Here is a 15,520-nt window from a genome sequence, read left to right as displayed (position 1 = left end):
TTGCAGTAAAAGTCACCATTCCGGTTTGTTGAACACAGCATGGCAGTTATTTTCTCGTCTTTACTTGCTCAGCTCAGAGTCAATGCAGATGAAAAGTTGGCTGAATATCATAATAGGCTTTCACTGCAGGCAGACGTCAAAACAACAGCTGTCTGCTACTGTCGGAAAAATACAGATTCATCAGCGAAGATGAGCAACACAGAAACCACACCAACACTTCTATCTGAATCACTTGAATGAACTCAGTGCCGTGTCACAGTCTAGATGGAGTTAAGCTGCTTGTTGAACTACATTTTGCAGAAACATCGTATTAGTGCAATCACTTTCATGCTTGTATCAGGATCCATATTGTCAGTCACATCATTGGTTTGGTCCTTTGAACATCTGGTTGGTTGGATTATTGGATGTTGGGACATATATCCATTCAGAACCCATCACATATCAGTGTAGATCCAGAAAATGTTCTTCAAAAAGTACAGTAAAGCCTTTGGGACATTTTTGAGATTTTTTCTGACATTACTGTACTCAGGAAACACCCTAGAAAATAAAAGTCTATCAGGTGATTACCAGCTGAGACAATGTAGGTTTAAGTCATCTGCAAAATTTTCAGAAATATTTCTACATGTTTGATTTTATTTATAACTTTTGGTGACAATCCAGATCCAGAGAATGTGAGATGTTTTAAGATCGTTTGGAAGACCACTGTTGTCTTTCAAACAGTGTGAAATAGTTGATAGTTTACAAAGGATTAAAAGTGAAATTTGTCCTCCTTCCTCTTTAATCTCACAATCAAGAGCAATATTAAATGATATTCAATGTTTTAATGTCATCAATTCATCTGAGAAGACCTGGATAACAGATAGTATTTCATTGTGCATCTATAAAATAAATTAGAACTTGGCAAAATGGGACACAGATTAAATAATAAGCCCACATTTAAAGCCTGAAGCTGATTTCACTCTTGCCCTCTCTCTTTGGGAGGGAGGACATTGATGACGTCACGGAAGACGTCATTACTGCCCTCTCGTGGTGACTCCGACGCACCGCCCAGCATCTCACCCTGTCTAAGGCTCTAACTGCTCATATTTCAAACAGTTGAAAAAGGGGAAATTACCAGGAATCATTTTCAGTTAGCATATAGGCTTAAGATGAGAAATAAAATATTTATTTAATGTTTCATTATTACAGTAAATAAAAAGTTTCACAGAAGCAGCATGAAAATATTCATGTATAAAAACATTTGCAGAAGAGCAGGAACAGTTGTAGGTGGTTAATGCTTGTGCGCACTAGCTCCTATTTTCCAAATACAGTATAAGCAGGATAAAATCTAATATTAAATATTTCAAAAAGGTGTTGTCTGGATTTCTTCTTTTTTCTTTCTCTATGTCACTTCTTCACACTTATAGTTTCATATGTGTCCTGAGCATGAGGAGCCAAACCCTGGAGGACAACAGAGAAGAAAGGGGAAGCAGTGTTGAAAAAGGAAATGTGCCATCGAACTGAAAAGCCGTCATCATTCCCAGCATCAGGACTCACCACATAGATGGCCTCAGCAACATTCTGTCAGGGTAGAGGAGAAAGATACAGTATTAGGAACACTAAAACTGCAAGGAAGCACAGTGTGACATAAAAGTAATTGAAGACTTTTTTTTTTTTTGACAAATGGCCCCACTAGGATGAAAAATGTGAAAAGAGGAAGGAACCAAAAAGTTAAGAGGAGAAGTGATACAGGCTAGAGAGTGAGATGTCTCAAATGTGCTCTTCAGAGTGTGTTTGTGAATGTGTCACAGTGGGTGAGTTTGTGGCTGGTAATAGGAAATCAGAAAAAAAAGAGGTGGGGGGGGGGGGGGGCAACAGCAAAAAGGGTTTGTTTGTGGTCCTTATAGTGAAATGAAACTCTAGCATTTTAGGTTCAAACCTGAGGATATTTAAATGTCATAGAAGCTTAACAGATTTTTGACTTTTGAGACCACAGTTGTCAAAATAATCACAATCAAAGTGGTTTTGCATCCAGTCTCTAGTTTATTCACTAAAGATCTAGTATGTGCTCTGGTAACTCTTATCTTTGCTGATCCCAATACAGTCATCCTGGACGGAATGTCTGGGTGTATACATTTGTGGAGCCATGCTCATTCTTACCTGTTTCTGTTTTGCTTCCTTTGCTTTAACATCCCTAGCATTGGAAATCTGTGGGAGACAGAGATAGATGAGTGAACAGAAGCTATTCTGTGGCTCTGTTGTGTGTTTTCAGAGAATAGACTGGCGGTAGAAGAATTTAATAATACATCAGTCTTCTTGATCTTAGTGCAAGGATGAATAATGAATACCATGAATAGAGAATTTAAATATAGAACTAAAAATCACAGAAATACATCAGTGTGTGAAAAAAATGTTTTAATTGCATGTTCATGCCTTTAATGCTTTCCTTCAAAATAAAATTGCTGGCTTCGCTTCACTGAAGACACCCTGTTGTTTTTTTCATTTATATAATTTAATTGACTGCCGTCTTACCAACAGCTTCAGTCATTTGTATTCTGAGCTCTAGAAATTGTTCTTTACAAATATTTCTTTTTGATTTTAATTATTATTGCATTTTAAAATAAGATATTTAGATAATATCTAGATAATAGTCAACAAATAATTGAAACATGTTTGTGATATTAACTTAGTGTTGTAGTATGAAGATCATTTTTCTCCATGAATTCTTCTTGTTAATGTGACTAAAATTTAAAATATTATAGCTTCATCGAAATGCAATCATAATATCTTTTTTAATAAACATTTTTCTTTATCATCTCTTGGTCTAAAAACTTTCCTGTTTCCTGGTATGTAGGGCAGCAGCTGATGAATGTGCACTGTCTTATCTATCGTCTTGTGGCTTCACAGCGTTTGCTCTGTGTGTGATTCAAATTTATGAAAAATAAATTTATTAATGTATTTTGCAAAAAAAAGAGAAAACAAACAAACCTTCAACCTGCAGTAGAGAACTGTCAGGACGATGCCGTACACAAACAGGATTCCATCCAGCATGTAGCAGATGTGTTGCTCTGTCAAAGCAGCTGTAGAAACACAGGAGGACATTTGTTTTTAGCAACACCATAGCAACGCCACAGCAATCTGATCATCATCATCCTCATTAGTCTTATTAGATGCTTCTATTTGGTTCACTCGTGACATCAAACGTCATGTGATGTTTGATGTCACCAGTGACTACAGAGCTGTTTTCATGTCATGTTATCACCACCTCAGATAAACATACAAGCATTACGTGAGTAAATACACACCAGACACACTAATCGAAACCTGAGGTGTATTTCATGCTATTTCACACAATAACTAAAAAAACAAACAAACTATAACGGAGATTAAAAATAAATTGATTAAAAAAAAGGAACTAATTTATTGAGAAGAGCATTCGGTGACTAATCTGACACAAACACAAGACGACAGACCAACAATCAGACATTTGCTTTGATTAAGTACATAAGTGGGGTTATTTTATATTTATATAAATCTTTTGCATCTAGATGAGATCATTCAGATTTTTGTAACTTGAGGGAGTTCTGAGGAAACACCACAGGATTACAGCAGAATGAAAGAATCCCAAATCCAAATAATTTACAAGGAAGTCAACAAACAGATCAACTTTTTCCCAATGGAATCATGCACAACTGAAGGATAAAAAGCTCCATTATGAATTTTAAACAAAATATAAAATGTCCTACAATTTAAAAGCGTGCATGTAAGTGTAAACTTGGTAATGATTGAACCTCTGTCAAGATAAAATCCCTTCAGATTTGCATGTTTGTTTGTTTGTGTTTGACTAGTAGCACTGCTGCAGAGGGTTTACACAACTTTGCACAACAATCCCTTTCCACACCATAGTGTGCATTTTGACCATCAGGAGTGTGTGTGTGGAGAGTCAGGCTAACACTTCTTCTTCATTGGTGAAAGATCTTCTCATTGACGAGTGTGTGTGTAACCTCGATAATAACAAGGCAGAAGTGAACAGCAGCCTCTACTCTACATAAGGGCACAGAGACTGATTCGTATTTTTACCCATAAATCATTTCTGAATATACAGCCAACTATTGTGGGATGTACGAGACATAAGGTTATTAATTTGGTTTTGCACAGTTCAACACTATTTTATTTTGAGTTTATGTTATTAGGATTTATTCAAGTCTTCTTTTGTTGAGCATAAGAAAATAACTACTGAAAGTATGAGTAAATGAGGGTAAATAGAAACATAAAACTATCATCTATGGTTTCTTTCTAAAATAATGAATGATTTTAAAAAATACCAGTATGCTCCATAAAGTATTGAAAATAAATACAGTAATGAAAATAATGAAAATAACACATAATTGGCAGAGGGGTGAATTATTAAATATTAGAACTAATGTAAAAGTTCCAAGCCAACAATAAAACTAATTGAAATGTTAAAATAGAATAGATACAAATAAATTAGACAAGTCAAATTTTTTCTCGTCCATTTTTTAATTATATGGTTTTTCTATTTAATTTCTTATAATTAACAATTATTATCTGTCTCTATTATTATAATTTGCCTCGGAACATTTTCATTCCCTGATCAGTTAAGAAATTTACTATCCTATTTTATCCGTAAAATGAATCTTGACTCATTTTGTTAAGTTTCACCATTAGGCACTTGTTATCAACCTAAATTTAACTCCAGCTATAACTTCTCCATTGTACAAACCAAAAACCGATTTTTCATTGATGTGTTCCTCTTTCTCCATCCATCAAAGCTTCAAGGAAACGACTCACCTTTCTAAAATCTGATTAACAAATCCCTTCCAATTTATCTCCTTCTTTCTTCTCATGACCAACAAAATCAGAAACTCCTAGTTTGTCTTCTTTTACTCTTCATAGAGAAGAAGAATGATCCTGTCCAGGTGAAAATGTTATATACGTTGAATTTTTCTGTGCTATCTTTTACGCAAAGATGTTGCGTCATATCAGCATCATCTTATTCTCTGGTGGCCATACAGATGTTTACGGGAACAGCAAACCCTGTGGTCCAGAGATAACACGTAACGTTTTATTGCCTCAGCTAATAAAACAAGCAGCAGGGAGCTCCACCAGTCAGGCATTAGAATCTGGTCCAAGAAGAATTTGAAATATCTGAGGTTTAACGCTGTTGGATTTCCTGAGTACATGAAAGATGAAGGAAGCTTGTTTTTCATCCTAAAAGGTGTTTATTTTTTCCTTTTCCTCTAATAACACAAGAAACAGCGTTGCTGCGATTCACAAAGCGGACCCATTAACTTTATAACATTTGTACTTAAAGATGACTTTGATCGGTTATCAAACTACAGTGGTGATTTTAGATAGATAGATAGATAGATAGATAGATAGATAGATAGACTTTATTAATCTGGAGGAAATTTAAGGCCCAACATCTAAATGATTTAAAAGCTGTAAAATGTTTATTTTTTCCACTGGAGTTTTAAGGTGGCAGTAAATGTCCTTTGGGTTGTTCAGAAATATCAGAAAGTGGCAATAAGTGACAGGGTCAGCTTCTCTTTCCACATGAACTCTGATGTGGCAACATTTCAGTGGAATAAATGACATCACCACTTCAAACTTCTGAAATCCAGTCATTTAAAATAGTTAGGTTTTTTTTTTAAACATCTGAATGTGCCCCATAAAAATTAAAGGAGCCTTCAGGCATTGATTGTTGATTGATAATCCAGAGTTTTACCAGAAACTTGATTTTCCAAAGAAAACTCACAACTCACCAGCGCTCTCAAAACTCATCCACAAAGGAATCGCCACCAGCAACGGCCTCCTACCCCACACGGTCATGGTTCGAGGCTCAACAAGCGCAAGTGGGAAGCTTCAGTGACCAGAAAACACCGTAAATTGTGTTTTTCTTCCTTGTGTTCTGACAAATCGCTCGAATGTTGCGTATCTCACAGCCAAAGAGGGAAGTTGTGGTCAGAGCTGTGAGTCCACTTGTCTTCGATCTCATCACACCACTCCCCTTCAAACCCCTAACCAGAGGAAGGGTATGAAGGCTGTGGCATTATCTTCAAAGCTTCATGTGTGCACATTTTCAGAGAGAAAAATAAAAAATTTGAAAAGGTTTCTGATGTAATTAATTAAAATTCAATGTTCGGTCATAAAATATTTAAGTTTATTAAGAGGTTTTACATCAATGACTGCAGTGCAGCCAGTGGTGAACAGGAAGAGAACACAAATACGAGTAGCAGGGAGGAGAGAATGAATTCAGAGGACAAACACATTGGTGGCGTCAAGCTAGCGGTCGATCTCTCCAAACACGACGTCCTGTGTGCCTGTAGAGGAAAAGACTTCAGGTCAAACCTTCTGCCAATATTTAAGATTTGGATAATTCTTTCGTCATTTTGAAGCTAAACTGGTTCTTACCAATAATGGCTACCACGTCAGCGAGCATGTGTCCTTCGGACATTTTATCCAGACCAGCCTAGAAATAAAGAAACATTCATTAACGTTCAAAACTACAAACCCTACTAACGTTATTTAGTGCAGGAAGGCTCACAGAAAAGGGAATATTCATTATATTATTGCCTCAAGTTGATGCACCGACTACTCTAATAGTTTGTTTATGCAACTTTAAAGGCTTTTCTCGCCTTGAAGGCCAAATTCAAATGCAGTGACTGTTAAACCGCAGGAAGGAAGGAGGAGAGAGAGGAGGGGGGGTATGTACGCTTTTAAAAATGGTTCAGGAGTACTTTATAAAATGTGTCTAATGAACTAAAAGTAGCCTTAAGGACGAGCCTTTAAAGCTGCTGAATAATTGATACCTGTTGTGTTTAATATTTCAGTGACTTATGAAGTTTTAAGAGCGCACCAAGTGAGCCAATCCAGGAGCTTTGATCTTGCAGCGATAAGGTCTGCTGGAGCCATCTGATATCAAATATACGCCAAACTCTCCCTGCAAGGGACAATACACACACACAGACACACAGAACACACACACAAACACACTTGAGTAAGCAAATTACATCGAAACAAGTCTCTGAAGGCCTGCTGAGGCTTCCCAATTAATTAAGACTCTAAAAAAACAAGAGTAAAGTGAGGATGTACGGAGTTAAACGGAGAGAGTTGGGTTTTATTTGCTGGGTTAAAATAAAATCTCTTCATTATTTCAATGCGTCTCAATACAGAAAAGAGAAAAAATAAAATTTACAAAAAGCGTATGTTACATTAAATCATTGTTAGTGGTCTAACCTTGGGTGCCTCCACAGCAGTGTACGTGGCCCCCGGGGGGACCTGGTACCCCTCTGTGTACAGTTTAAAGTGGTGGATCAGAGACTCCATGGACGTCTGGGACAAAGAACACAATATGTCTGTCATCACACATATGTTAGAGAGTTTTAAACATGGTCACAATACAGTTTACAGCAAAGACAGATAAAAAAGAAAGCGGAGAGAAGATTTTCAGACAGTTATCGATCTGAAAACAGAAGATTGGAGGAAATACTGTCAGCTCACCTTCATCTCAGACCGCTTCGGTGGAGCCACCTTGGCATCGTCCACCTTAATCTCTCCTTCCGGCATCTTGTTGAGTGCCTGGTGTATGATCCTTAGAGACTGCCTCATCTCCTCCATTCTGCACAAATACCTGGACCACACATACAGAAATCAGCTGGACGCTACAGATGCCGTAGTTCTTTGGTGTGGAGCTAACAATTAAACAATAAAACAACACACACAAAGAGACTCCAGCGCCTGCCTGCTTCTCTTTTCATTCTCTGTGATCACAGGGTTTCATGCAACACAAACTCACTGGAATTATCCTCCAGACTGAGCGATAAAGACAAGGGCTGCATGGAATTAATTATCAAATAAAAATGTTATTTGAATTATGTGGCACTTCTAAAACAAATCCTTTCTTTTCACTAGAGTTCGATGTCATCAATTACATCAGCAGCAGTAAAAATAATTTTAACTGCTTTTAACAATTCCTTCAAATTATGTTGCTTCAGGTCATCTAAGGGTTCGAAACTTCGCCTGAATCCCTCTTCACTATACAGTATTTTCCGCACTATAAGGGGCACCTAAAAGTCTTTAGTTTTCTCAAAAACCAACAGTGCGCCTTATAATCCAGCGCGCCTTATATATGAAAAAAGTTTTAGAATGTGTCGTTCATTGAAGGTGCGTCTTATAGTCCAGTTCGCCTTATGGTGCGGAAAAAACTGTGATCTCTTTTGCTTGCTCTTCTTCCCCTTGTTTGCTGAGTCACTCGCTGAACACCCCATCACAGCGCTTTCTCTCCCTGGTGAGATCCACTGCTGACTCAGCATTCTTTGTCAGAAAGCAAATGAAGCATGCTAGCTGTTGCTAATAGTGGGGTGCATTGACGGCCAGAACCACGGCCTCCAATGCTTACTTACTGCTCAAAGAGAGGCCGATTGACAGCCTGATGTGTCACAGCCTTAAAAACCCACAAACAAGCCTGTAATAAAATAAAAACTTCCACTTCCCCACCAGCTGTCTGCTGCTCCGTACCTGTCGTAGCAGTCGCCATTGCTTCCAATAGGGACGTCAAAGTCCACCTCGTCATACTTGTCATAAGGCTGAGACTTTCTCAGGTCCCACTGAATGCCTGACCCTCGCAGCATCACTCCACTGCAGGACAGAGAAGATAATCTCAGATCACAATCTTTTTTTCTTTTTTACAATCCTGTCTTAAAAGCAGAAGAGGTGATGAACACAGTGGTAAACATGACCGTAGCAGTTTGAAACATGTTGCTGGTTGGTTTTCAAAAATTGTTTTTTTATGTTATTTGTTACAATGTTACAATGATCTGCTGTCTTTTCTGGGAAAACTCCAACTGTTTTACTATTTCAGGCTCTCTGTGGAAGCAGCAGACCTCAAATACTCAAGAAAATTGCTAAATAGAAATGGGAATGAAGGAATGTGCTTTTTGTCATATTCCGTAGTCGGTTACCTGAAGCCATAGTTCAGAGCTACGTCAGCAGTAACCACCCCGATGTTCACAGTCCGATTCTTCCAGATGCGGTTGTTGGTCAGCATCTGAGCACAGACGAAGAATCACATCATGTTCCCACAGGCTTTCATCTTTGATTCTCATCAACCACACAAATAGACACTCACCTCTTCCACCTCATCGATTCTAATGGAGAAATTCTTGCACCACTCGTAGATGTCGTCCATCAAGCCAAGGGGCATATCCTGGAACAGATTCAAATCATGCTCATTTTCATCAGAATCTGATGCCATTCTGTCGTTTACAGTTGGTGGTAGAACGCGGAGCTGCTTTCCCAGATTTCTCCCACCTGATGGACTCCACCTGGTCTGATGTAAGCAGCGTGCATCCTGGCTCCGGACACTCGCTCATAGAACTCAAACAGCTGAAAGGAAACAAGGGTTACACAGGTAAGACACGACAACAGTCGATTTTCAGAGGATCAACGTCTCATTGGTTAGTGTCTCTGTGGTGACTGACGTGAAATCATTCCTCCATTATTCTGTCCTCCTCTCATATGATCTTTTCTCGGGACGTCCACCCTTCCCTGATACAATCATAAGCAATTCTAAGTCTAGCTGTTTCCACGCAACATTGGTAACGCAACTTGAAGAGCTGCTTGTAATCGAATCTCAAGTCCCAAACGGACAGACCTTTAACGCAAAAAATGGAATAATTAAAATGCAAAGAAGACCAAGAAAAAAAGGAAAAGTGTCCAAGACATTGTTTGACAATCGGTTTCTTCTAACCCAGTGGTTCTTAACCTTGTTGGAGGTACCGAACTCTGCTGGTTTCATATGCTCTCACTCACCGAAACCCTTCTTAAGTAAAAAAATATTTATTTATTTTTTTCAAATTTAAGACATACGTGTATATTTTACTGGTGTATTTAATGAATTGTGCATTAATATAAGAAAGAACAAAAGAACAAAACCAAGACAGTGCATGAACTCACGTGAAATGCAAATCAATGTGACTTCTGCTGTTATTATTGAGAGACCAGTTCAGATATGCGTGGCTACACCTTGACAAGTGTTACTCTGATGTCATTTTCACAGCAAAGTCTGTTTCTGTTGTTTTCCATGCAGCTTAAGGAAGTGTTCCTTTATTTTTGCCAGTGCGAGACTAGAGTTGCTCAACTTGACATTGCAAATCATGCAGAATGCTGAATCCTATCACGTTCCCTTTTACAGTACATTCTTTTTTTGCTCTACATAGTTACTATGAATTAAAACATTAAGAAAGCAATCAGATGACGTACCATCATGACATGCATAAATCGACTACTGAGTGAGCAACATCTCCTGTAGCACAGGTAGGCTAATCGATGTAGCGTGATCACCTGCAGCCAGTGATGGCTACGGGGGGCGTGTCATCACGAATTGAAACGATGTGTCAAGCGTAGACAGTAACAGGTTTGGCCACCAGGGCCGCAGAGCTAGAGCAGAGCAGAGCGAGATGCTAAAATAAAAAGTAATGTTTTTTCTTTATTGTCCGTAAAAACTTTCACTATTTTGGAGTCACACTTCCGATCGCTTTGTAATTTTGGCTCTGAATGCAGCTGCTAGCTAGCCGCGTAAGCTAGAAAACCATGAAGTCTTCTTTTAGCTAGAAATACTGCTAGCAAGGAGCTATGTTTAGGTAGAGTGATATTAGCTAGGTGAAGATTCGCATGTTTGAATCGCATGTTAATCATGTGTATGTGTATGCATGTGTATGTTCGGCAAAAACACCCTACACATCGTGTTTTGTATTGACCTCCGTCTCCAGGTTAAGAACCACTGTTCTAACCCAACCACTCTTTACTGCATTTGTAAATTTTTACTTGTTCACTGATAATTTAAGTTGAAAATTATCCACAAGCACTAATTTGGTGGAAACTGTGATGCTAAAGGTCAACGTCACACTTGATGTTGTTTTAGTACATTAATATAAAAGTTATGACACAAATCCTGGCTTCACAAAGAGCACCATTTCATTCTGTATTTCATTGTGTTGTGTGTTGGGTAACATCACATTAAGCACTGAGCATGAAAACATGTCACGGTGCCACTGACCTTCTCTCGCTCCTCAAACATCCAGAAGAAGGGGGTCATGGCGCCGATGTCGAGCGCGTGTGTGGTGACGGCCATGATGTGGTTCATGATGCGAGTTATCTCTCCGTACAAAACTATAAACATAAAATGCAGCCAAACTTTAAGAAGAACAAGTTCACTGACAAAAAAAACCAACAACATTTTAAACAAGCAAACTATATTTTAATGGTCCTTATGCATGAAGACTGTTTTCTTAAAATGATCATCTTACATTTCAATTGATGCTAAAAACTGGAATATTTAAACAGGCGTCTAAAAGTACGTATAGATTCTACAAAATGAGTGATTGATAAGTCCTGAATAAGACAGATGAGTCACACAGCCTTCCATACATACAGTCCAACTCTGGACGGTCATTCAGAAAGTCTGAAGTTAATAACACTTATGACAATTCTATTTCAGGTAATTGAAAAATGCAAATCAGCACTGAATACCATCTGCCTGTGTGCTGCCGTCTCACGCTTTGGTCTACAGGGATCATCGCCTACGAGGATTAATGAAAAAAAGTTGGCTACATAAGGGGAGGGTGGATGTCAGATGACAACCTCTTTCTCAAGATGGTCATCATTTTGTCTCTGATGATATTATGGACCATTTCCTAGAGGTCCAGAAGCACATCATTTAAAAAGAAAGGATCCGTACGCTGGACTACAGGGCTGTAAACAAACTGAATTCTTGAACCTTAGATCAGGAATTTATCGTAAACTCCTTGTAAGACACATTATCAATAGATGTGGTTCTACAAAAAAATTAGCATTAATTATTTTATCATCAAAAACACTAACAAGAACAGCAGGTGCCAAACAAGACCTCTAAAAATATATCTGAAGCCTGTTGAGGCCTCCAGTCACTTGATACAAAGGAATCCTTCCTGTTCCCAGCAGATGCCCGGATGGATCCTCTTCGGCACGTACCTCTGATCCACTGCGCACGAGGTGGAGCTTGAATGTTGAGCAGCTTCTCTACAGCCAGAGAGTAGGCTTGCTCATTGCACATCATGGAAACATAGTCCAGACGGTCAAAGTAGGGCAGAGCCTGCAGTACAAATGGGAAGAGGAAGTGATGCCTACTAGATAATCATCCACGGAAGTCCCACGAACGATGCAACATGTTTCCTTAAATAAGATACAAAAAATTCCGCTGACAACAGTTTCATTCAGTACTTTCCAGGGGTGGGGGTGTTATCAGACACTATCTCATTCACGACTCATTTAACAAAGTATGTTGCAATTATATCTTAACCTGGCCTAACTAACTTCATATTTCCTAACTCAACAAGGTCCAACATGAACCCAGGAGTACTAGCTATTAAAACTACCCCTTAAAACATTCAAGAATACAGAGATACTAATTAGAAACATCATAACAAGTTAAGGACCTGCAGGTAGGTCTTGTACTCGATGAGTTTTTCTGTGCCACGGTGAAGCAAGCCGATGTGGGGGTCACATTTCTTGACAGACTCTCCGCTGATCTCCATGACAAGACGCAGCACACCGTGAGCTGCAGGATGCTGGGGCCCAAAGTTGATAGTCAAGGTGGAGACATCCCTCTCTGCATGAGGAGCTTTGTCTGTGAGAAGGTGACATTGATACAGAAGAAGGCCAAAAAAGTAGAATACAATAAAATTACCTGGGAAAGACTTCAGATTGACTTGATTAATTTTAAATTTACTACATTTCTTATTTCAAAACAGACACTTGGTTGGATATAAATGCTGTGCCTTGGTCTGGGGCACCTCCCTTTGGATGTCTTCTGAGCAAGTAAAATAGGAAGGAAAATCTAACTGCAGAGATTACGTCATTAATCTAGCCTAGAAACTGAAGCGGAACGATGCTGGGGAGAGGGATGCCTGGAACACCAAGGTCATCCTGCTGCCACTGCAATACAATCCTGTGAAAATTACAGGAAGAGGGATGGGTTTTTTGGTGTGTTTTTTTTAAGGAAAATGTGGAACAAAAATAACAACAAACAGTTGTTTGTACAAACATGGTATTACCTTCAGTTCATGGTTCCTGGCACAGAACCCAAACCCTCACTTCCCATGACGAATTTATTATCCAGTCACGCTGCAATTTGTGTGTGTGTGTGTGTGTGTGTGTGTGTGTGTGTGTGTGTGCATCTGCAGTGTACATGTGTGACATACCATTCCATGGGGGTAATTTCCATTTTTCAGTTATGGCGCTGGGATAAAACACAACCCCACTGTAGTACTCCATCCACTCTACATCTGGCTGCCACTGTTTCTGCCTGCAAAATTGAAATAAGACTGAGTGAGCACGCTTTCATTCTACTACGGCTGAGGTGGATCAATAGGAGAGCCTGACAAGAGATGATCACATATGGCTGGGATGGAGCACTTCATAACAGAGTGTTATGGGCGAGACTTACGGACGAGAGGTGGGGAGATGCTTCGGACATGGTTGGTAAAATATATTATTTATCACAAATAATAAAAATGGGACCAAAAAATCTCAATATGAAAGACAGTTTCTGTCGAATACAACAACTGACTGCTGCAGACTCTTAATTTACTCAACTCATGAACGTAAGCGGGTCTAGTTCTTTGTAGAGACCAGTTTGCTGTTAAGGATGCAGATTCATTCCTTATGGATAATAGACTCCCATTTGGGAATATTCCAGGTTTCCCTGCTGCAACTACCTTCTTCAAATTCTACAAGAGACTTTCTATGATGCGTAAGTCAGGCAACTGTGATGGCCTCTATGTGATCCAGAACTTCTTCTGAAACAAAACCTTATGGACTTTGAAGTATAATTCGGATCCCCGTCCTTTTGGAATGTCCAAGCATCATCTTCCTAGAAGATGGAGAGCTGCCCTTGACCTTCTACTCCACATGTGTCAAACTCAAGGCCCAGGGGCCAAATGTGGCCCGCCACATAATTTTAACTCTAACTTGTGTTTGATGTTATTTGTCTTCATTCTCTTGGATAGTTTGATCCTTGATTAATGGAGTTACGTGGGGTTTATAACCTGACAAATTAAAGGATTTATATTATAATAGAGAAACAAGCAAACACATTTTTTCTGTGAAACTGTAATGTTTGTAACATGAATAAGTAATAAATTCAGAGTTATTCAACATTACATTTATTTTACATTACACTGAGTTACATCTGGCCACTTTGAGGACAGCTGTTAGGCTGACGTGGCCCTCTCTAAAAATGAGTTTGACACCCCTGTTCTACACACTGCAGGTTTCTGGTCAGGGGAAGCAATGCAGCTCCAGAGCATCGCCGATTCACCTGCATGTTTGTAGGTAAGGTGTTCATCAGCTCCACTCTTCGTCCCCCGGACACACCAGTTAAATAGGCTTGAATAGCTTCATGACTCCACAGCACAACATCCCACGACTGCCGTATCTCACCCCTTATGGATTGAGCAACTGGGTCGGACTTTTCTTGCACTTTTGGTTTAGTAAAATGTTCTTATTATGTTCTTATTAAATGTTCTCATGAGGGACATAATTTAAGGGGTCAAATCATCGCAGCGATCGCTGAAAGCTGAACTGAAAATGTGTTACCTGGGTTAATCAAGCTGTTGTTTATGTGGTTATTGCAAACTGATGACAGATTTACATACAATACAATGAAAAATAGCTTGAACAATAGTAATAATGTTAAATGCATGCTTTCTTTGTACAATAATACACATTATTTGTCACAGACGACTCGAATTACTTTGAAATGCCGATGTCGGCTTATATAGCATCAAGCTAATAGCTAATCAGTGGCTACATTTCTGTCGGGCTCAGGCTGGCAATACAGAGGAAATGTCACGTCTCGTGTTTTTGTTAACTCACCTGTTCTGCAGGACATTATAAGCAGGACTTAGCACATTACTATTCAATAACAATTTTGTTGAAGGACGTCCTAGTTTGGTGAGCGACCTCAACATCGTGGCCGCCATCTTGGTTGTTAGACAACCTCTGGCCAATGACGTAGGAGAGAATTTTCTTCGCTTGCTTAAAAACAGTATTACGTGATTTACGTACGTGTCTGCCACCTATCGGTATGACTTGTCACTGCACAAAGACCCAATTTGCAGAGTAGGGTTTTGGGTATTTGTTGATGGGGTTTTTTTAACCATCAATTTTAAATATAAATCAAATGCAGAGATTTCACAATTTTTCAAGAATAAGTTATATACGGAATTTCTCGCCTGTGGTTTATCATTAAGAAAAGAGTTTAAAAAAAAAGAAGGTTGAAAAAAAACCTTTATTCATGCACCAGACAACAAGTTTTAGTAGTTGACATTTGGAGTCAAATCAGGGCAAGAATCAGAGCTATTTTATCAAAAGATTCAGATTTTTCAATGTCTGCAGAACCATGTTGCTGATTCTTTATTGTGAGCAGCATCAATGTCTCTGCTGCAGTGTTCTGCGAAGGAAGGTGAAATTAGCCGCA

General features: G+C 38.9%; 2 protein-coding genes across 2 annotated transcripts; both read right to left on the bottom strand.

Moving 5' to 3' along the window:
- Positions 1-855: 855 nt before the first annotated feature.
- On the bottom strand, positions 856-5,968 carry fcer1g (Fc epsilon receptor IgFc epsilon receptor Ig). The gene is made up of 5 exons (XM_068308619.1): positions 5,766-5,968; positions 2,968-3,059; positions 2,140-2,187; positions 1,537-1,560; positions 856-1,440 (listed from the first exon to the last, which is right to left on the bottom strand). Exons 1-5 carry the CDS (start codon positions 5,830-5,832, stop codon positions 1,387-1,389), a joined length of 285 nt encoding a protein of 94 aa, XP_068164720.1. The 5' UTR covers positions 5,833-5,968; the 3' UTR covers positions 856-1,386.
- A 155-nt stretch (positions 5,969-6,123) lies between these two features.
- Positions 6,124-15,041, bottom strand: ndufs2 (NADH:ubiquinone oxidoreductase core subunit S2). Its single transcript, XM_068308618.1, has 14 exons — positions 14,917-15,041; positions 13,242-13,345; positions 12,477-12,667; positions 12,013-12,133; positions 11,060-11,172; positions 9,313-9,387; positions 9,131-9,208; positions 8,964-9,049; positions 8,521-8,640; positions 7,504-7,633; positions 7,240-7,335; positions 6,860-6,943; positions 6,415-6,472; positions 6,124-6,323 (listed from the first exon to the last, which is right to left on the bottom strand). Exons 1-14 carry the CDS (start codon positions 15,021-15,023, stop codon positions 6,286-6,288), a joined length of 1,401 nt encoding a protein of 466 aa, XP_068164719.1. The 5' UTR covers positions 15,024-15,041; the 3' UTR covers positions 6,124-6,285.
- Between the last annotated feature and the right edge of the window lie 479 nt (positions 15,042-15,520).

Source organism: Antennarius striatus, chromosome 23 (assembly GCF_040054535.1).
Source record: "Antennarius striatus isolate MH-2024 chromosome 23, ASM4005453v1, whole genome shotgun sequence".
NCBI lineage: Eukaryota > Metazoa > Chordata > Actinopteri > Lophiiformes > Antennariidae > Antennarius > Antennarius striatus.
This window is presented reverse-complemented; position numbering and strand designations above follow the sequence as displayed.

Bases quoted from the DNA above. Each gene is read 5' to 3' on its own strand.
- fcer1g (XM_068308619.1), bottom strand. From the start codon at position 5,832: ATGACCGTGTGGGGTAGGAGGCCGTTGCTGGTGGCGATTCCTTTGTGG. The intron at 3,060-5,765 runs GTGAGTTGTGAG...GTGTTTCTACAG, and splicing joins GATGAGTTTTGAGAGCGCTG to CTGCTTTGACAGAGCAACAC. The intron at 2,188-2,967 runs GTTTGTTTGTTT...TGTCTCCCACAG, and splicing joins TTCTCTACTGCAGGTTGAAG to ATTTCCAATGCTAGGGATGT.
- ndufs2 (XM_068308618.1), bottom strand. From the start codon at position 15,023: ATGGCGGCCACGATGTTGAGGTCGCTCACCAAACTAGGACGTCCTTCA. The intron at 9,050-9,130 runs GTGAGTGTCTAT...GTCTGTGCTCAG, and splicing joins GAATCGATGAGGTGGAAGAG to ATGCTGACCAACAACCGCAT. The intron at 6,944-7,239 runs GTTAGACCACTA...TGTCCCTTGCAG, and splicing joins CTGCTGTGGAGGCACCCAAG to GGAGAGTTTGGCGTATATTT.